The 21,951-nt window shown below is 39.4% G+C and overlaps 1 protein-coding gene across 5 annotated transcripts in view; it reads left to right on the top strand.

The window, feature by feature from the left end:
- rxraa (retinoid X receptor, alpha a) overlaps window positions 1–21,951 on the top strand; it is a 245,212-nt gene that overhangs the window by 127,936 nt on the left and 95,325 nt on the right. For all 5 annotated transcript variants that reach the window (XM_088071385.1, XM_088071386.1, XM_088071387.1 and 2 more), the window contains one exon: window positions 21,700–21,813. In XM_088071385.1, coding sequence (XP_087927511.1) covers window positions 21,735–21,813 — 79 coding nt within the window. In that variant the 5' untranslated portion in view covers window positions 21,700–21,734. The remainder of the gene's footprint in view (window positions 1–21,699; window positions 21,814–21,951) is intronic.

Consider the following 21,951-nt stretch of genomic DNA (forward strand, 5'->3'; position numbering starts at 1 on the left):
TTTTCACTTCTTCCTTGTCTCCGTCCTGTTTTCCGCATCTTCAAAGTCTCTTACCCCGGTGCAACAGGCACGTAAATACTCCTGTAGTAATGCACGTTGAGCCCTTGCAGACTTTATAGCGGGCCAAATTGGGCCCATGTGACCAACTCCCCTTTGTGCAGGGCTGGGCTAATTAAGTGGCACAGAAGTGAGAGGGCACCCGGCTGCGGACCCAGACTGAGACCAGTCCCGGGCCAAACACAACCCCTCATAAAAACAGCAAAAAAAGGAAAAAAGAATTCCTTTACTTTCTGCAGACAGTAAACTTTAAATCATAGCATGAAAAATAACCTCTTTGTTTTGTTTTCACCAGAACTAAAACAGACGTTTCTTATATAGCATGAAAGAGCCATTGTATATGATGATTAAAACAGGCCACCTTTGGGTTATTTCAAAAAGAAATGTAGCTTTTTCATGTATTAGTTTGTTGTCACTGAAAAGCATGCACAAATAGTGTGTTCATGAGCCTCCCTTTGAGATATTAAGTCCCAAGAGGGCCAAGAAAGCCTCCGTATTAAATCAACACCTCAATCGATTTGTATCGCTCAGCTTTCACAGAGTGCACAGTGCTGGGATCAGCTACGGGGGCCCTTACTGTTCATTACAGATGTACGGTGAGGCTTTTCTCCGTCTCTGCAGTGACATCACAAGCGCCGCTCTCTCTCCTCTCATCAGAGAAGCCGGTGTTCATTAGCTATTAAGATTCCGACGAGCTCCGAGTGCCTTCTGTCTTACCTGGCTCCTTGCGGGGCGGCGGCGCTGACAGGCAGGTAGCTCAGTTGGAGCAGAGGGGAGAGCACGGAGAGCGCAGAGGTACATGCTAATGCGGCGACTGTGCTGATCAAAAGGGGTGCATCACGGTCTCCGTGTGATGGGCTTACTGATGCCGTGCCCCCCTGAGAGCTACAGTGCGCACGGGCAGGAGCAGGGCAGTGATCAGAGGGAGACAGTGAGAGACAGAAAGGAGGACGGATGGAGAGAGATGGGAGGAGGAGAGGAAGAAAGACTTGCATAGAAGGGAATAGATGACAGTGAATGAGAGACGCATGGAAAGACGAAGAGAAAATTAAACATATGTGAACCATAAATGCCAAAAATTCCGTCATTATCTGGTTATCTGAGAGGCTGCTCCAGTCGGTCAATCGTCTCTCTTTCTATGAGGACACTGAGCTGATTTGTTTTTTCCCATGTTGCTCTGCAGTTGGCCTACATCTTTCTGCATGGCTGAACTGACGAGTCGGACTCCTTTCTAGGAATGCTGATGTTGATGATATAGTCTGCTCTGCGTGTGTAATGCTCGCTTATGTATGTACAGAGCAGCCTGTTTACCTGTACGAGGACGTGTGCTGCTATCCGTTCAGTCCAACTGAGTTTACATGAGCAGGCATGTTAAGATTACTTCTTTATTTTATTTTAGATATGAAAAATCCAGCAGACAGTTTGCAGCAGAAGCAAAACATTTAAAATTAAAATAAAAAAAACATACAAGGTCTGCCACTAACATGATCATTTTCATTATAAATTTGTCCGGTGATGCTTTTTTTTTTATTTTTGATTAATCCATAATCCATTAATTGTCAATCCTTGGAAAACACCATAGGGCTTTTTTTGTTTGTTTGCTTGTTTGGTTTTTTTCCCTTATCACATTTTGCTTGCTGTGGTTTTTATTTTCACAGCAGTACATAGTTTCAACATCTCTATGGAAATAACACATTCTCACCTTGAAGGAAGGATCAATGCCATATATCATAAAAAATATAAAGACACAAGTTGAATTTCTTTTACAAAAATTGTCTGCTTGGTATAAACAGCCTTCGGTTTGTCTTCATTCTCATCATAACTGTTGGTCTCAGCGGAGTCATTCACGCTGTTTTTTTGGGATGTAGTTACTGCAGATGGCTTATTTTGGGCTAAATTTTAAATAAGAAAAATAGAATAAAGCAATTTAATTAAGTATTACTTTTTTAGCACAGCCTTGATTCTGTTTCCTCAAGGGAATGTTTATCTCGCATGATATTTTTAACTGGAAATTTGAAAATCTAATTTTGATTTGCAGTTTTTATTTATTTATTTTTTTAATAACATGCATTTCAGACCTGCTGGTAGATTTTTGGAATTAAATTTAATTCTATAACATGTTAGAAAACAGTAAAAAAATGTCTTTTATAGTTTTCCAGAGTCCATGGTGCTGTTTTCAAATGTCTTCTTGTGTTCGACCCACAGCCCAAAACACAGAGATAGTCAGTTTACATGACAAAAAACAGAAAAGTGGAATATTCTTGTATCTAAGAAAGTGGAAATACAAAATATTTAGAACGTTTTCTTGATAAATTACTTCACAGTTGTTTGATTATTGAATTTGTTGATTTATTTTCTGTCTGTTAACCAACTAAGCAATTGTTTCAGCCCCAATTGATAGACATACCAATACAAAAGTGAGTGTAGACAGGCACTCTTTAATATAAATGCATGCAGGATTATTGTTAAAATCAGCATTCTTAGAAAGAGGTCTCTCACCTCCAGGCTTTGTACTGAAATCAGATAATGACAGTGTGGGTCTTGCTTCCTTTAAAATGTGAAGTTTAGAGCCTGAGGGCCATGTAATACCCAAGACCTCTGCACCGCGCTTCACTGGGAAGCATTTTCCCTGTGCCTTTAGGTTATCACATATGCAGACATCTCCTTGCGGCCCTGCAGAATGACCTTGCTCCGGCTCGTCCTCTTGCCTGTCCCTTGATCCAAATTAACTTTGCTGTTTTGGACCCTACTTTCTGAGAGGATGCACCATTGCTCAGCTCTAAGCCGATCTGACGGTCTGTCTCTCTTGGTCAGTAATTGTTATTCGAGATAAGAGTTTTTGCCCTGGAAGGCAGATTTAGTATTTTTGGAGCAGTCTTATGCTTCGCTGGCTCATCGCATCTTGCGGCGTCTGCAGGTAGATGTGCAGTGATGTCATCTATGTCATTTTGGTAAAGGGGGTATGCTGCAAGCCCTCAAAAGGTGCCTCACCTTTTGACCTGGACCTTAATAGAGTATCAAAATCAACCATATTCTTATTAAAGTAGTTAGTTTTTATGCACCCTCAGGCTTGTGCTCTCGCTCCAGGTCTACACAGTAAAACTCCAAATAAATCTCCAAAGGCTAACCAAATTATTTGATGTTTTCCTAATAAATGCCTCTATTAAATAACAAGCCAAATGATTGTTTATATTTGAGACAAGAAAATGGTCATAAAGCTGAATAACGTCTGAGACTGTACACACAGCAAGATGTAGACCTGTGGAAACAGTGATGTCATTGACAAAATTCTAAATAAAAAAAAAGTTAACTCTAGGTTTATTTCTCAGTTCTATTTCAAGAAATCATAATCTGACCAACATCTATGGTGAATGTAGCTACAAAAGTTTACATTGATAATCAAGTAGGAGAACTTTTGTTTATTCTCTTAAAGAATAAAAACCATCATCCCAACTCTTAAAATATGATGTTTGCAGCTAAAATATTGCATCTTGTTGCAAAACAGTTTGTTCAGTCATTCCAAGTAAATGTTTTTAAACAGCATTTTTTGTAACCTTGTAGGATTATACCTTAAAATTTTGGTTATTTAAAAATCCAACTGACATTCAAAGACTTTGACATATGACATAGGATGTGAACTTATGACATATGACATAGGATTTCTGCAGGTCTTGAAAAAGTCCTAAGCTGTCTTGAAATAGTCATTAAACTGTCTTAAATTTAAATTTTTGAGGTCTTAATTGCTGCAAACATTTTATCTTATTTCATATGTTAATCTTGGAATTACTGAGTTCTCATCAAAATGAGTCAAACTCTTAAGTGTGAAAGTCTACATTACTGATAATACAAAGCTTACAATTTTAATCTGTATACTGTCTTTTTGCTTTATACCCAAACTAAGCTGATGGCAAAATGTAGATTAGGCTGAATAACCATTGAATACCTTGAATAACCATATACCGACCTAATACATACTTCTGCATGGAAAGCCATATACACTGTAATGTGTGAATTAGAAAAAGATGATTTCTCAAAAAATCTGTTTCAAATATGATTAAAAATGATTGAAGGGTCTTAAAAAGCTTTAAATTTAGGTGTTTAATTCCTTTTGACACCCTAGTATAACATGCAGTTTTCATCTAGGCTTAAATAAAGCATCAAGCTCCCATCAGCCCATTCATGTAAGCACATATTGTAGCATGAGGGATATTTATGTCATGTAAGGTCAAATAAATTGTTGTGTAACAGTGTTGGATAGATTTGATCTTCATTGCAGCAGCTGCCTGCTTTATCTGCACTCTAAAAACACAGTGATCTAAACGCACTGTGGTGGGCCCCGTGACCCTGAAAGCCCTGGGGTCAAACTGATTGGAGAGACGGGCCACGTGTTGGTCTGGGTCTTCAGTGGAATTACATCATATTGATTGGCTCATATCCGGTGAGGGATCTCCAGTTCGGGTTCACTTATTGAAATTACAAGGAGGGAGCGACAGATTTCAGTCAAGTGCCCTGCAGTCTCTCAGTCATACACTGACACACACACACACACACACACACACACACACACACACACACACACACACACACACACACACACACACGTTTAGATTTCCTGTGTGTCCCCAGTCTCAGCTGACCACAGATGTGAATGAATGATTGATATTCCCCGCACTTGGCTCCAGTGGATTGACTGAGCGTATGACCAGCTTAGCCTGTAGTCTTCTGCTTGATCGGCAGCTATAGTTTCCTCTTTCGATGGAGCAGGGTGGGTGCAGGGGATGGGGTTGTGGCATTTTGCATCACATGATATGTCACCCTGCATTATGCTGTGTGTGTATTTCAGTCATTCATTTGACTTTCCACTCAGATGGTCTTTGAGTCACAATAAAAGTATTTAAGTCAGTGACTATTGAGCAGCCTCATTGTGAGCCTTTTTTTTTTTTTTTTTACGATTGAAAGTCTCAGCTATTTTTAACTGATTACTTTTTTATAGTAAGGGGCATTTCCATGTGTTTGTAGACTTTCTGGGGTTTTTTTTGGCATCTTTTTAAACTTCTGTGTGTCCCTTTGTATGGTTCTGTTCTCTCTCTAAAATTTGAGGTTTTTGCGGGTCGGTGAACAGCAGATTGAGCTCTCAGTTATTTCTTTTTTCCTCTGCAGAAGTTTGTCACTTGCAGGGAGGATAATTTACCTGGAAGTCTGTTCACAGCTGGTCAGTTCACAACGATGGATGAGGAAAAAGTGAAAGGCAAACTTTTAGACCCAGCAGAATTATTGGTTAAGTTTCACTTTTAATGCACCTGACGTTCTGCAGTACGGTCCCTGCCCCAAGTGTGCTCCTAATGAACAATAGATTTTGCTGTGGAGTGAGTGCTCCTACCTTTCACGCTACTCTTTGCACATGCAGACATGAAGACAGCGATACGGAGGAAGAGAGAGGCTGCACCGTAAGGTGAGGTACTGGTGAATATACTGTTCACAGCAAGTTAATACGATATAGTCATTAGACTCTGAAACTTTGTATGGAAAACAAAACAAATTGTAGAATATTTGTATGCGACAGACAAATCTGATTCAAATGGCATAATTTTGAGTTGGGTACAGCTCTATTGATAGGCTAATGTCATCAAAAGTGCAACAAACCAGTGTATAATATTTTTATACGTTTATATCCCTGGTGGGGCTATTGTGTCAATTTTTTTTTACAGAAGTTTGGCTCATAAATGAAATATTACTTTGAAGTTTTGAAGGACGTTTAGCAAATCTTAACAAAACTACTGCAAAATAGCTGTAGTTTCATTGGAATACTTTGTTATTGTCTCACAAAATTGTCCAAAATAATAATTCAGTTTTTGAAGACTTGCTGCAGGTAATGCTTAGCAGTGAAAGATAGTTCATGGCATTTAACATTCATTCATTTATTTTATTTTGTGTCATTTGACATATCGCAATATCATTATCCAAAAATGTCATGTTCTACTGTCCAGACATTATGGCACACTTTTGCTGTCACTTTGTAAGAAGTTGAAATGTGACATCTTTGTTTTTTACCATTTTCCTGTCCTCTGCTTTCACTGAGGATAATGGACAGTGTATGATACAGCCATTAGCCTTTCACAATGGAGCTATCTCATACTGGAACCGTGTTCCCTCCTGTTATGATCATTTTCATGCTATCTCAGGCTCTGGCTTTGTTTCCTGTCTCAGAGGGAACGGCTCGCTCGAGTCTTTAATGCTCCGTTTTTGTGCTCACTGAAAAGCCTTGCTTCCAACCAGAATACAGCGTAGCATCACACTCGCTATGCTGAGCCTCATCCCCCCCGTGGAAGAGAAATAATTTATAAAATGAAAAGTACATTTGTTGTGTAAATGACCACATGCTGTAGGATATTTAATCCTGCCTGCAGTCGATCCCAGTCATGTGACTTGACCTAGTTTTGTCTGCCTCCGTCTGTCTCTCCTCTTTTTCTCTCTTTCATTCTCTTTCTCGCTCTGTCTTTCTCCCACAGTCTCCAAGCGTTGCTTTGCTCTCCTCTTCTTCCTCTATCCCTCTTTCACTCTCATTTCTCCCTCCCATTCTTCTTCTTTTTGTTCGCCCCCATGCTGGCTGCTGTCTTTATTTCTGTTCCTCTTTTATGACTTATCCAAGGATTTATCTTTTTCCTCCTGGTGTGTTAATATCTGGATCTATGTGGCCAGGAATTCTGTCCTTGATTATATCTTGAATACAAACCATTCTCAAAAATAAAGTTATCTGTCATAAGAAGGAAGTGAAACTCAGTCACAGAGTGACAGCAGATTGTGCTTTATTGCTGAAGTCATGAGTCATCCTTGGCTTCCTCAAGATTTTTTTTTACCAACAACTTTTAACAACGGCAGAAATGAGTCTGCATCATTTTTGCAAGCACTTCATTGCGAGGGATTTCATAAAGATTTTTAGCTTTGAATCTTCTTTTCTTCTCTGCATTGTTCAGGCGGCCTTACAGTAGCCCTGAGTTTTTCAGTCTGTTTATTAGTTTTTTTGGTGTTGGGAAAGGCACAGCATGATATACATCTTCAAGAATATAAGTCTTATAATGCTGGAATGCGATTAAAAAGGGATCGTGTTGATAATTGCAGTGATTGGATTATATTTTATGGGTACAATTCTACTGAAAGTAGAATGATTTGGTTCAATTCTAGTGCGTTTTGTTGTGTTGGTGTCTTGGATCTTATTGCAACTTGCAGTAGAGAATAGAATACAGCAATATAAAATATAAAGATAACATAATATCCACTTAAGTGTTGCACATTATTATTTCCTAGTAATTTAAATGAATGTTCTTTCCTTAAATCTGAGGAGAGGAGAAATCTTTCAGACCAACCAGTCTGCACGTTATTCTGTGTATATTTAAGAGTACTACTTCATCTTTGTGTGTCTGGGACTCATGATGCCACTTGTCGCAGCCAACTTCACTTTTAGGATTTTCCACACAGTGATTTATTTGTGGTGGCCAGCCATGATTAAAACATCGGTTGCCAAATATTGAATTGATTTGATATTTTTAGAGCTGGAGTGTTCATTAGGAACATAGTATATTGTTCAGTAATTAATTTGCACCTCAGAGTGCAGAGCATCTTTGGGCACAGACAAAGCAGAAAAATGTAAAGGTGCAAAGAAAGTGTAATTTAATGGTGATAGCACTGGGTCCAGAAGTTTGCTTTCACCTACTATTTAGCAGCTCCTCCTTCGATCTCATCAGTTTTGATGAAACTGCTGCTAAAGGAAAAAAAAATCATGGCAAATTCCAACTGTGCTGCTTTCACGGACCAGTGCAGAGAGGGCACACAAAATGATTAAAAGGGACACACACAAGATAATAAAGAGAACCCTCCCCGCTACTTTCACACAGCTTCTACTTCTGTGGGAAACACTGACTTTGCTATAACTTACAGAAAGATCAGGAGAGCCAGGCCAATACCATCAGCTAAATATGCTGTCACATACTGGTATGCTTATACAGAGAAAAGAAAAGGGGGGTAAATGTTTGTGCTTCGCAAAATGCGGCCTTTGAGAGCAGGACGGATGGTTATATAGGCAGGTAGATAGCTAAATGGATGTCCCTGTAAGTGCAGCTGCAGCCTGCTTGGCAAAGTCTCAAGTGTAACGATTTGGTCGCCTCTTGGAATGCGTGGCATGTATCCATTCCTGAAGAGCGCAAGAGAGATCACTCAGGCTTTGGAATAATACTGTAACCCATAACAAGCCTCAGCCTCAGCTGTCTCACTCTTCCAGCGAACGCTGTAACCTCCACATGTGGGTGATTTTTACACATTTTATATTTGTATCAGCTTAAGCTATTCTGTATGTTGTCATAACAAGTGGTTTACATGCTGTTATTGGCTATTATCTCTCTGTAAATACCATTTAATGCCGTTGCCTTGGGTGGTGAAGCTTTCAGTGTTAAGGTTTTGTGCAAAAGAACTCGTTTTCCATGTGCAATTATCAAATTACAGTAATGATGTCACTTCTTTTTTTTTTTTTTTTTAATTATTTCTCCTCCAAATACAGAATGCTGAATTTCAGCACCAGATCCAAAGCACACCATGAATCACATACAGGAGCAACTATGTGCAAAGCATCACATTTACAACTCAAGGCTGGACAGCTATAAGAGCATGTTTTTTTCCCCCTTGAATGGCATTTTAGAGGTTAAAAAATGCTCATGCAAGATTGATTATTATAATCAGTTCTGTAGAGTTTTTGAAGGTAAGACTCATAAACTTTAATGAAGGTCTATTATCATGAACCTTTTTACAGGATTGGCCCATTTAAGAGTCATTATTTTACTGCTGACTTTAAAGGAGCAGCAATGTTTGGCTCGCTATATTTCATAATTTTTACATAACATGCATCAAGTGCCAAAGAGCAAGTTGAGATTTGTAGCCAGAGGTTTTCCTGGACCTCGTCATGTCTTTGCTTAAGATTTTAGGATTAATTAGGCCTTTGCTTTTTCAAAACTACCTTACATGTGAAGACAGGGAAAACTAAATGTCATGTTCTAGGTTATTTTTCTAAAATAACATGTTTATGGCTAGAAATGTATGGAACAGTCTAATTTGGATTTCCTCAGCGCTTAAACATTATATATAAACATAGTGCCTTGTAAAAAAAAAAAAAAGAAGTTTGCAACAAGGAACAAAATATACTCTACCTCCATTCTCACTAATAATAGCTTGCATTGTGAATGTCCTTCACTAAGTACTTGCTTGGAGCTGAGATTCAAGGTCAGAGTATTTTTATTTTGTTAGCCCAGTCCATGCCCCTTCCCCTCAGCCCTTACTTCCCTGTTTTGGGCTTTTACATCCTACGGTTAAGATGTCCCGAATCTTGTTGGGATAGAGCAGGACGGCAAATTGGAACAAGCATAAGAAAAGATATCGCTGGTATGCCGATGTCTTAGCTAACTAGCTGGCTAATATTGCGTTGTTTTTTCGGATTTATGCATGACAGTCTCACATTTTGATATATTTCCATGCAGCGTTCCCCCACTGTGATGCCACATGATGCCCAAAATCTAATTTAAGCCCAGCAGCGAGGTTGCTCTTCTTGTTACTGCTTCTCTAATATTAGTACAGACTGGCACGATAGAAGCACCAGTTGCTTACATTAGCCTGGTAATGCAGAACGGTTCTTTTATTAATTTGATGACTTTTTTGATGGAATGATAGCCCAAAAAGTTGTGAACAAAACGCAGGCCTCTCAACAACAGCAAAAAGATTCCTACAGCCTAAGCACCACAGCAAGAGACAGCATATCCACAATATGTATTTTTGGGTCTTGAGGGTTTGTCCTTTTTCATAGTGGAAGATTTCAACCATTACCCCTTTTAACTTTGTTCTAAGGGGCAAGGTGGCTCTTGTAAATGATGGTTAGAGGTGAAAATATGAAATGGGATTGGGCCATAGAGTCATTACAAAAACAGCTTCCTCTTGAGGTACAGCAGTCTTAAGCCATGTCATTAATTTGATACCTGAAATATTGATACTTGAAGGTTTATTCAGTGAGAGAGCCCTGTTGTCTCAATTCATTACCTTGGCCTAAACTCTTCATTCCAAAACTTGACTTTGTAAGCACTGTTTTCCTGTCCAAGTCCTTCGCGGTCCAGCCTGGCTCGATGTCATACAGAGATACTGAATCAGAGGTGTGCACTTTACGACCAATTTACTGTAGATCTGAAATCCTGGACAGGATTATTTCAATATTTTTCCCTTCTGGAGCCTACTCCCTAATGGAGCTTTACAGTCAACAGGCTGGAATGAACATTACTGGTTTTAAAACCCCTCCATTCATATTTAATGCCTCCAACTTAAAGAGGTATTTTAGCCGAAGAGAACACCTAATCCCTGTTTTTAAAACCGTCCTACGAGTGGTCTGTCTTGTGTAATTCTTATTTGACTGCATTATGAATTTTAGTGTTTTTATTGTTGTTCTGGTTTACAGTGCACACCCATGCACAGCAGCTGCGGCTCCAGATGTTTTCATTTCAGGTTTTGAATTATGTACCACTTCATAGTAACGTTTCAGGCTCAAACACGCTGTTTCCAATGATATGTAGCTGTCTTTTAGTCAAGCTTTTAAAACGCAGCTGTGTTTCGATTTTAGTTTTTAAGTGTTTAAAAATAAAGGAATTAAGTTTTATGTTTATGTAACATAATTTTTCATTCTCAGTGCAATACATTTGCTAGTTCTACCTTCTCACCTGTTGGTTGTTGATTGGCCTTTTTCGTAATTTTTGTTAAAATTAAAAATGCTATGTGTCATGCATTTCATTTTTTACCTAACATATTGCTTTTTTTTTTAAAATAAACCTAATAAGATGTGAACACAGGACTTCGAGAAACTAGATTTTTCAATCTTGTCAAGTGGAACACAGTACGACAGTGAACTCTGAGGGTCTCACAACAACAAAGGCAGAGCAAGCATGCCTTGACTTTGGCATGTGCGACCTTGATTGGTGAATCTGGGTCAGAGTTATAGGACATATTGTTCGGAAGAGAAGAACAGAGGACGTGGGTGGCAACACAAGTCCTCTGTCCTGTTTTGTCCTTGGGTGTTTGTACATATTTACATCCTCAGTACGTGGATTCAAGACATACTCAGCTGAGGCAGCAGGAGGAGGTTAATGGGAGACTATGCTCCTGCAGAGACAGGAGCGGGGGCTTGTGGAGCTAATTTAGCAAGCTAACAGGAAGCGTGCTCTGGGACCTTCCACCAGGACTCAGGCAGCCAGCGAGTGGGGCACAGGTCGCCACGCTGTACTGTACCACACCTCACTTTGTGCCTCGGAGCACCACCACACTGCTCTCGATGCGTTAGATTTCCCCCTGCAGAATATTCATCTCTATACTGTGAAGCCAAGCTTTATTTTAACATCAGTTGCTGGAGGTAATTCTCTTTGATCACTGCAAAATGTCAGCTACGATCAAGGAAAATCGAGGCCATGAACTTAGGCCAGAACCGTATCCGATTGCAATCATTAATCAAGGATAAAAATAGAAGTTTTGATGCTAGATTGAAGCAGTGCAATCTAGGGTGAATCCTACAAAATGTTGGAAGAATTTCCTCCTGCAGTCCATTAGAGGAAGCACATAAAACAAAGTTTTATCTCTCCCCTTCTGAGGGTGATATTTCACAGCCAAGAAAGGGCTAGTGTGCGTTGTGCCAAGGGCTGTTGGCGTGTGCACGTAGTCCGTCATGTGAACGGCTACTGTAAAGATCAGCGGAGGGATAGTAGATTTTTAAATGCTTCCTTGTGTCCGTTCGCGGGTGAAAGGAGCCTCTTTTAGCCTCGCAGCTCTTTCTGAGTCCAATCACACAAATTTGATTATAGTCGTTTGCCCAAGGAGCTGCTCTGGCTGCTGGGCTGCAGTGAGGCCCTTGTTCCCCCTATTTGCCCTGGAGAAAGGCTCTGACGTGCACAAGCAGTCTTTTAACCGGCCCCTTCTTTTCTTCCCCTTTAACCTTATTTACCACACTCTTTTAGTTTCTCTCCCCCATCCCAGCTCTCGCTGTCTGTGGCTGCTCACTAGTGGCCTGGCTTTATCACATCACAGCAAGTGAGACTAATGACTGTTATAAATTATCAGGAACCACTGCTTTGGTGTCATCTAAGCTTAACCCCTGCACTGCGTAATGATAGAATGGAAAAGGTGAACCTGAGCCACAGCCAAAATTTTCACCTGTTTAGTATTTCACACTCCTAATAGACTTATTTCATAACTTCTACTTCACAGCCGTTATGTTTGCAGGTGTACTGTATGTCTGGGAGCAGTCGAGTTTGTTTTGGCATAGAAGCATGTGTGTGGGAAAGAAATCAAACCAAAAATTTGACACCAACCAATCCAGTGACTCGTGGAGGTGGTGGGGTTGGTTTTTCACATCAGAAATTGCAACAGAATTGAAAGACAGTGGGCGGAGCGTTGTCAGCGGCAGACTTTGCCACAACCACAACCACACTTTCAGCTAGTTGTCTCCAGACGTGTGTTCTCTTTATAAAGTCTCAGAATTGTGTCTGGCTCTGCCAGAGTAGTCATAACCTCAGTGTCAACAAGGGCAGCGGAGCAGCAGCACTGTTTAATAATGATGGACTTTTTTGAAGCTGAGAGGTACATAAGTCAAAGTTTTGTGGCTATGCAAATCTGTATTGAATATGGTTGACTCTCTGTATCTGTTATCTCTTTTGCTGCCATTTATCAAAGAATCCATGCTTTATCCTTTATGTTGTTTAAACTGGACTTAAATTCAGCATGCATTTTAATATGCGAAAAACAGCCCTTGATTGAATCCGTTTTAAATTTATTTTATTCTATTTTTTTTGTAAATTCTTATATATTTGTATTTTTGTAAATTTGTATTTTTTTTTAAATCATTTTAATTTGTATTATTATTATTTTTTATATTTGTAAGGTTTTGTACATTTCTATTTTTTGTAAATTTGTAAAGTTTCATAAGTCTTTTGTAAATTTGCATATGATTTTTAAATATTGTATTCAAATTCTATTGACATTAGTGGACTCACGTTATCTTTTTAAGTTTGTGAAAAGGTGTGAAATTGTCTAAAAAGGCCCCCCAAAAAAGTTTTGAGAACTCCCTATGGTTTGTAGATGTAGAACATGTGCTTCTCAATAATAACACTACTAAAGCTACAGTTTTACAAAGGTCATCTTTGTCAGCTCTACCTTTTCTTCAGATGCCTTGCAGCTTCAAATGCCACACCGTGGCAACTGCCACTTTCATTATTCTAAGACTGTGTGAAAGTGCAGACTCAATTTCAGACAAAGTAGGAAGGCAAGGCTCTTTTTTTTTTTTTTTTTTGAAAGAGCCGTTGCAGAAAGGTGCTCTTGTTCATTTCAAAAGCGCCTCAGTTTAGGTCTCGCAAAACACAGTGGCTTAATAAGTCATTCAATAAAGCTGTCCAGTTAACTTTTTATTGCCAGCCCAGACCTCAAACAGCAGTTGGTTTTGTTACTCACAACTGGAGAGACAAATGCAAGCTGCAGATTTTAGTCAACTTTTTTTCAGTTAAGTGACTACTACTCATAACGTTAACCTCCTTGTCATTTAGTTAACCCAATAATACAGGATGCGACGCAAGCATGTATAGGAAGTTGCCTCAAGTGTTCTGGTTTGTTGTGGCTGAACCTGAAAATCATGCGTCCCAGCCAAGGGCTTCATGGGTATCTGTTTCTAGAGGATGTATCTAATCTACCATTAAGGCTACAATAAGCCCTCAGGTGGCAGTTGTTGCCCTAATTCATTTAAAGCAGAGCTAAATTACGCCTCTGAGGAATATTTGCCTAAAGTGAAAAGCAGGTTAAAGTTCAGTTTCTTTACGTACAAGCCTACCTTGATACAAGGGGCATCCTGTTTGGTGTGACACAGTAGACCAAATAAAATATGCAACATACTGCAGAGGCTTGAAAGTCCCTTGTTCATCTAAATCAGTGGTTCCCAACTGGTGGGTTGCGGTTCAATAGGGGTTTACAAATGACTCGCGAACATGTCAAGTGTTTGTCCCATATGATGTGTTCAAGGACCATCAGAAATTTGAAAATCAAATGAGAATTTCTGTTTTTAAAGTTTCTGGATGTGATAAATGGTGTCATTTTGGCGATTTTCACTTTGGCAGGCCTGCGCATTTGGAAGGCATGTTTTCGTTAAAGATCGCCGGAAAATAAAAATAAATTAAAAAAAAAACACATGCCTCCCAAACCTGTGGGCCTGCAGGTTAGGAAGGCATGTCTTCTTTAAAAAAATGTGGCGATTTTTCTTTTTTTTCCTACAGAGGTCCAGGCTAAGCCCCCAATGTCCTCAAATCCTAGAAACACCCCTAGGTTTAACTAATTGCAGTTTATATTTCCAGTATGTTTGATTTCATTCTGTTTTAAACCCACATGTTATTTACATTTTGTAAAATCATACTGAATATGCAATCATTTGTCTTAAGCATGGACCTTGTACTAATGACGAAGGAGAAATCTAGACCCAGTGGTTGGACCAGTTGATAACCACTGATCTAATAGGTTGCCTTGGATCCATGTCATCTGCTCCCATTGACCCGTCCTGTATCTGGTTTGGCTGCTCTGGGACACTTAAGGTCTCAGCATTGGGTTCAACTTCAGGTGGAATTTAAGCCAAATATAGTATTTCTGGAAAAAAACAAGGCGTGTAATCAATCCAGATAAGCAGAGAAACATGTAAACAACAATAAAGGATTTACATGTGTGTAAAATAACTATTTTTCCTAGCAAGCATAATGGTATGATCAGCATCTAGGTATCGCCTCCAGTAATCTTTATGAGGTTTGCTTTGTTGTGGTGATAGATCTGCTCAAGCTTTGTTCTGGTTGAGATAAATAAGAGCTTGGAGGCATGTTTAAATTTGGGATTTTTTCCTCCTTCAAAATGGTTATCATCTAGGGGGAGGGAAGACAGTTTGCTGATGGCGCAGATATGCTCAGGAGCAGGTTGGATGCTTTCCATGCTGTTGATCGGGATCAGAGAGGGATGCGGCGCTCAGATGAGAAGTGTTTGATTATCAGCTGATGGGTCCTGAAGTGTCTCTTAGCTCCTCGCAGAGAGCTCACTGAAGTGAAGAACGAGGAGAGTTGTTTCAGCACATAGACTCTGTCAGAGTGGTAATTGTTGGTGTAATGAGACGGGGTGCATGGGATTAGTTCTCTTGAAGGAAAAGCAAACATCAGAGGATCATTAAATCTCCTAATTGATGCCTTTCATTGATAAGAAAACGGCCTGAAAATCAAACACAGAATTTGTTACACACATCTTACAAAAAAGCATTGACATAGTGGCAATTAGGGCCGATTAATATTTTCATTTTTGGCTAATTTCTCAATGCTTGATTACGAATAATCATGTAGTCTATAACATCAGAGGTTCCCACAGTCAAGTAAAACCTGGAAAAGTCATGGAATTCCACAATCACATTCTCAAGGCCTGGAAAAGTCATGGAATTAGTAAAAAAAAACACTAAAAGTTGGAAAAAAGTAATAGAATATTTTATGTGTAATAAGATTGTTAGGAATTTTCTGTAAATAATTTCAGCACAGTGTTACATATCAGCAAATGTATTTTCTGTAGACTTAACATTATTGTGTGTGACATTTGGTTTACCTACACGTACGTTTCTCTATTTTCTCCCTGTGTTCTGTCTCTCCCTTCATGTATGTCAGATAGCTGAAGTCATGTTCGAATAAAGGTTAAATCTGATGTCTTTGAAAAATGGTGGCTAGGTAGGGCAAGTAAAAAAACAAACTTTAAATTATGGATCCCTGAAAAGTAATGGAAAAGTTTTGAAATTTGTCCTTGAAAATGTCAGAAAATAGAGAGAAAATGGTGGAAGGAAATCAGAAGTTGGCAGAGCTCAAGGTGAAGTCTTGAAATTGCTTGTTTTGTCTCAGTAGTTAAAACCCCCCAAATATTCAAACCAACCATTTCAAAAAGAAAAGCAGTAAAACATAACTGGGAACAGTGAATGGAAAGCATAAACAATTATCTTGAATTTATTCTCAAGTCCTCTTTTCTTTAAAACAAATCCAATGAAATGAATATCTCGGGGACATGTGGGCAAACACTTGATGAACTCACTCGAGTATTCAAGGTCATTGCAAAGGACGGGCGGAGAGAGTGTAGTGCTGATGGAATCAGAAATAGCTCCCTTTGAAAAGCATGTGTACACATATAAAGAATCGCTCTGGTTTTATGAACTTACACAGAAGTAAACATAACAGCTAGGAGCAAGGATGGAAAAGCTGGACAAATGAAGGTAAAGAATATGTTTTATGCAAGTTTTATTTTCCTTATGTTGAGGTTTGAGACACGCTGAAGTATACCGCGGAAGGTGAATGGCATTCACAAGGGTGACTGATCGATTGATGGCAGCTCTGCTGGTCCATCCCTCTGCGCACTCTACCAGGACCTTAGCCCCCTGGAGTCACATGTGGGAAAGGCTTTTTTTATTGCACCTGGGAGATGCATTAAAGGCCCAATGAACTTTGACCTTGGGCTTCATCACCCTGGCAACGCAGGACACGAAACAATCGTCACACTTAAAGAGAGCTCGGCTGCAACCCCTAAAACTCTCATAAATGCTTGAATGTATTGCATTCAAAAGAGTTTGTGGGATCTTGTAAAGCACTTCCACTGATGCGTCTGTGAGAAATGAGAATCGTGCATTAATGAAAATACCTCTGCTCTTATCAGCAAGGTTTCTTATAATGGCAAATTTACACACCTTTGTTCCATTACAACCTTGTCATTATGCCGTTCTTTTATTAGCCTTATATCAATAAAAACCCTTCTTTCATTAGCGGAACATCTCAAAGGCTCGCCTTCATTAGCACAAGGTTGTAAATGCTGGATGCGGTTTCATTAGCAGCCTATCTTTAATGAGGAAACCCCCAGCGTGTTTACATTGCTCTGATCCCCCATGATCGCGGGTAAGGATAATGCTGATTGGCTTCAAGTGGGGGGAAGGTTTGAGCTTGTCCCCCCAAGATTGGAGCATACATTTATTAAAGCCAATGAGATCCTTGCTGCTTAGAAGTGAAGAGCGAGATCAAACATTTCTGTAATCAAGGTCCTGCTAAAGTATACGGGCCAAGACGTATTGATGCAGCGTGATAGGGAAGATTTAATGACAAGACATGTACCAACCTTACCACTCATGACAGCAGATCCTGAACCTGCACGCACACGTCCGAGCTGCCACACTTTCATCATTTACTTCAAGGACTGAAAAGTAAAGACCTTCACTGAAAATGATTTATGATGCCAATCGGAAAAAGACACGCACATACCTCTTAAATCCATAGTTTTTCAAGTATTTGTACAACTGTCAAATGGCGGGATGTTTGATAATTAATTTTTCATAATTTGATTTCTCTGAAAAAGACAAAGTATAATTTATAGATTTGTGCATTTAAATGAAAAATAGCAAAGCATAGAGTTTTCTATCCTTCAGGTGAAATTCAAAATGTTTGAACACCATACTTTTAGCATTGCTGCGTCCTGTGGGAACATTACTCTGGTGGATGGCTTGCAGTGTCGGGCTCTGTTTTGGGGGGGAGCTGCTGTCTGCTCAGTTTACTCTTGATTTTGGAAAAGTCTAGCTTGACTGGGAGCCAGGGCTCACATGTTAACGCCTTAATCATCAGTGACATTGCTCAGAGCTTTATACCATGTGTCATTGTTTGCCCTTCAACCCCTTTGTATAACCAGGAATGTGCCGTATTCCTGGAGAATTGATTGATTTGGTGAAGGTGGGGGAAATGCTGTTGATTGTAATAGATTGAGCAGGAATTTTTTAACTCAAAATTTTACAAGATTCCATCAAAGTGCATGTACCCCATCCATGGGTACTGAAAAAAAACCTCCTTATTCATACTGGTTTGTTTAGTTATTTATGAACTTTGTTGTAGACATGAAGGTCAGTTATGTGAATTTTTGTTCTTTATTTTTGTACTTTTTGTTAAATTGTTCCGATACCAGTATTTGAAAGTGCTGGATCAGATTTCAGCGAGCATGAGTCTACGCACCAATTTGATACCATGTTATTTATTAATAAAATTTATGATGTCAATATCGTGTACAAAATCATAGTACTTTTCTTACTTTTTTTTAGCAAGGAATGCTGCAGTCAACAAACTTTAAATTCCCTCCACTTTGTCATTTGTAGCTTCAAATGAGTGCATCTTTTGAAAAGTTTTATAGACCAGCATGAAACAGCAGTGTTTTTCTCAGCAACATTATAAAAGTATTAAATCCAACAATGAATGTCTTCTGTGAATATTTAGCCATTCATCTGTGTTGAAAGGAGTTGTTGTTGTCGTTAGCAGGAGCCTTTTGAGGGCAAGCTGTATCACAATGAACTGCGTTTAGTTTGTTGATGATTCAGTGGCTGTGTCACTGTGTGCGTAACAGTGCTGATCCCAGAGGCCATGCATTATGGAATAACATGACACTTCACCTTATCCTACTATAAGTAGATCGGTGCAATCTGGGCAGCAACAACGAGCTAGTATGAACTGTTTTGTGCAAAGTTTGATTCGCAGTTTTTCTCTGCGTCTAAGAATGACACACTTTTAATAGTCAAAACTGATAATCCTAATAAAGACAAATCAAAATGAATCTACAGACTTAAAAAGTGAGTACGGCTTGGATAGTATTGTAAGGTGTGTGTCCCAGGTGTAAACTACTGAGTAATCCATGGATGTGTATTAAAAGGTTATGCAAACCTTCCAATACTCAACTTCAGGTATCGCAATTGGCATCAGAAAGGAAAAATAATGTATTGGCACATCAGCACTTTTTGTAGTTTCATTTAAAATGTGTGCACTGCATTCTGGATCTGGATCATATATTGTTTGAGTGTACCATACTATTATACATCATATGTAATTACCATCTTCAGCATGGCCATTGAGTTTTTGTATTGGGCTTGATGACAGACAGAAATTCAAATTTTGGCAAATCCTACTGAAATGATCTCAACTGATAAATTGCACCCAAGCTAAGAGGAACAGCATGCTTGATTGTAAATGAATCCCTTAGGACTGACAACAAATTTACAACTTTTTTAGAACTTAATCACACACACACACGCAGCCTTGACTGAAAGCCAGTCATTTCTCAAGCTATTACTATCTAGAATCAAACATAGAAACACAGATTGTCATTATATTTTACTCATGTCCTTCCAACATGCCTTTAATAACACCCATAAAAGTGTGTTTTAAGAGTTGTTGCTGTTGTTTTCTGTTGACATTTTCTAACGTCTGATCACAACAGTCGCATTATTGTGCTCAGCAAACAATGAGATAAAGCGTATGAGGAAAAACATGTTTACTTTGAGTTTAATGAGTCAAAATACCCTGCACGTCTGTTTTATTGAATTCACGATGTTCAGGATGATCTCAGTCTGCCTGCGTTTGCTCCTGCTGGTCCAGACTTGCTTTGCCTTGTCAGTCCAGGCTTCATCCGTAATGCTAATCAAAGCTTTGAAGAATGCATCGGACATGAACCGCCCCCCATCCTTTTCCTCACACATCCACACAACTGCACACGCACATTGCGCGCACTCACACTTGCACACCCTTATAAGCAGAAAGTATCAGCATCCCAGACAGCTTATCATGGGGAACTAATTCAATATCCCTTTGCCTGTTTTAAATGTCATTCTCTGAGCTCATCCGGAGTGACATGTTTTTCATGGTGGAAATAAAGGCGCTTTATTGGGCTCAGAACACAGACGGGGGGGGTTGGTCCTCCGTCTGCTGCTCTTGATGTTTGCTGGAAATCTAAAGGTCCTCATGAGGAATGAATAAAGTTTGGATTTGCGGAGATGTGCCGATGCCAATGAGATCCGCATGAGCTACCCAGTCGATAAAGACGGAGCGAATCCTCCTCTGACTCAGAAAAGTGAGGTTCACATAGAAGTCTCTTCTTTGGCTCGAGGCAAAGTATCAATCATGAAATGAAATGCCACCCATATGCCACTCTAAGTCAACATTATTCAAGCGATATTAAAAAAGGTCGTTACGGTTTTGGTTAGTGCTACAGAGATAGAGTTTGATACATATTTGCAATTCATTCTTTGATTTATGATGCATTTGGTTACAATAGGCTTGGGCGATATGACTAAAAATGTTATTATTATAAAATACATTTTCATATTAGTTGATATCAATAATTATCTACCACAAAAGTCAAATAATTACTTCTTTAAAGTTTCAACACAGATTTTTGCCTCTAAGTGAAAGTTGAAAAAATCATATCGTTAACTGTTACTTATTGTCAGAACATGAAATAATTGCCAAAAGCAGAACATGAAAAAATCTGGGTTAGATTCAAGAGATTATAGTTGAAAAAAAAAATCATAAATGAAGTAATAAACAGCTAAAGGAATGTTAATTCTAGTCAGCAGCATGTCAAACTCTGTACAGATGGTTTAAAACAAGTGTTTTAATGACCATTGAAACAGAATAAATAGACATAACAATCTCAACTTTGGTTTGCTGTTTCTTAAACAAAAAAATAACAAAAAACAGACTGATGATGCTGTGAAGCAGCAATAAAAGTCTGTCTAATGTGATCAAGGCTGAAATCAGCTCTACAGACGTGGTAATGTATGAGAGCGTTTTTCATGTTACCTTCTGTCACATCAAGTCACATCATTATTAAACCGTATCAGTCATGTTAACTTGCTAATATTCCATTGGCATAGATGAGTAAACTTAACCCCTGCTGTAATTAACATCATAAGGTAAATTCAATCATGGTGTATGAGCGGTTTCATTATATGAAAGGATTTAACGAACATTTATTATGATTATCGTACTTGTTTTATCGCTTAGCCCTAGGTTTCAACTTTTGAAATTGTTGAATATTAGATTGCTGTAATTCAAGAAATATTTCTGCTATTTTACTGAATTTATTGCTCTTCCCCATGCTGGATAATGTCAGTGACGAGTGAACGCTGGTCTGGAGGGGGGCACAGCCTACTCAGTTGCTTCATTGTGCCGGATAATGACTTCCCTATTGAAAATGACCCCCTTGACCCCGGAGACAGACAGTAAGACTGCCTCGTCCAGGCCCTCGAGGCACCCCTGCCTAATCTTGCCTTTTGCCTGCACAGAACTGCTAACCTCAGTCCTCTGCCCAAGCTGCTTTTTGCCTTCCTCCAGGCCAGCCTTGCCCAGTATTCTGCATGTTCTGCCCACTCTCTGGAGCCCTCGCCCTGGGTAGAGCCACAGGGCTGACATAAGCAGTGAGCTGGAGAGGAGGTTAGAGGCGAGGGTCGCCTGACCGCAGAACTGTAAATGTGAGAGGTTGGCTGGGTCTGATGGTTAAAAAGTATATCCCCGCCAGCACTGTGCCACCCACTCTTCACCCCATGAACATCAAACAAAGATAACCTAAAGGCATCATCCCATTTTTGGCATTTGTCTGCTTTTGTTATACCAGTGTTGTTTGCTCACAATATTCCTGTGTATCCTCTACTAGATGCCGTCTTTTCTGTCTATTCTATTTGTTATTTGCCTTATCGCTGTGTCTTATTTTTTTTCATGTCTTTCATTACAGGGTTCCTGAAGCCCCAGTGCTCGTTGGCTCCCCCCATGCAGCGAGGTCGCTCGGGTGAGGCATGTTCCTGTTTCAGCGGCATGTGTCCCCTCCACCAGCGTCGCCTATCCTCAGGTAACACCGACTATTTGAGCAAACCTGTTCCTACTTGGATACAATGTCAGATAATGCTTACCTTGTGCTGCAGCTTCTCATTGTACTATGAGATCACACAAAAATCCATCTTGTCAGGCTTCAATTAATGCATTTGTG

Source organism: Plectropomus leopardus, chromosome 20 (genome assembly GCF_026936395.1).
Source record: "Plectropomus leopardus strain MGB_pleo_1.0 chromosome 20, ASM2693639v1, whole genome shotgun sequence".
In the NCBI taxonomy this organism is placed as follows: domain Eukaryota; kingdom Metazoa; phylum Chordata; class Actinopteri; order Perciformes; family Serranidae; genus Plectropomus; species Plectropomus leopardus.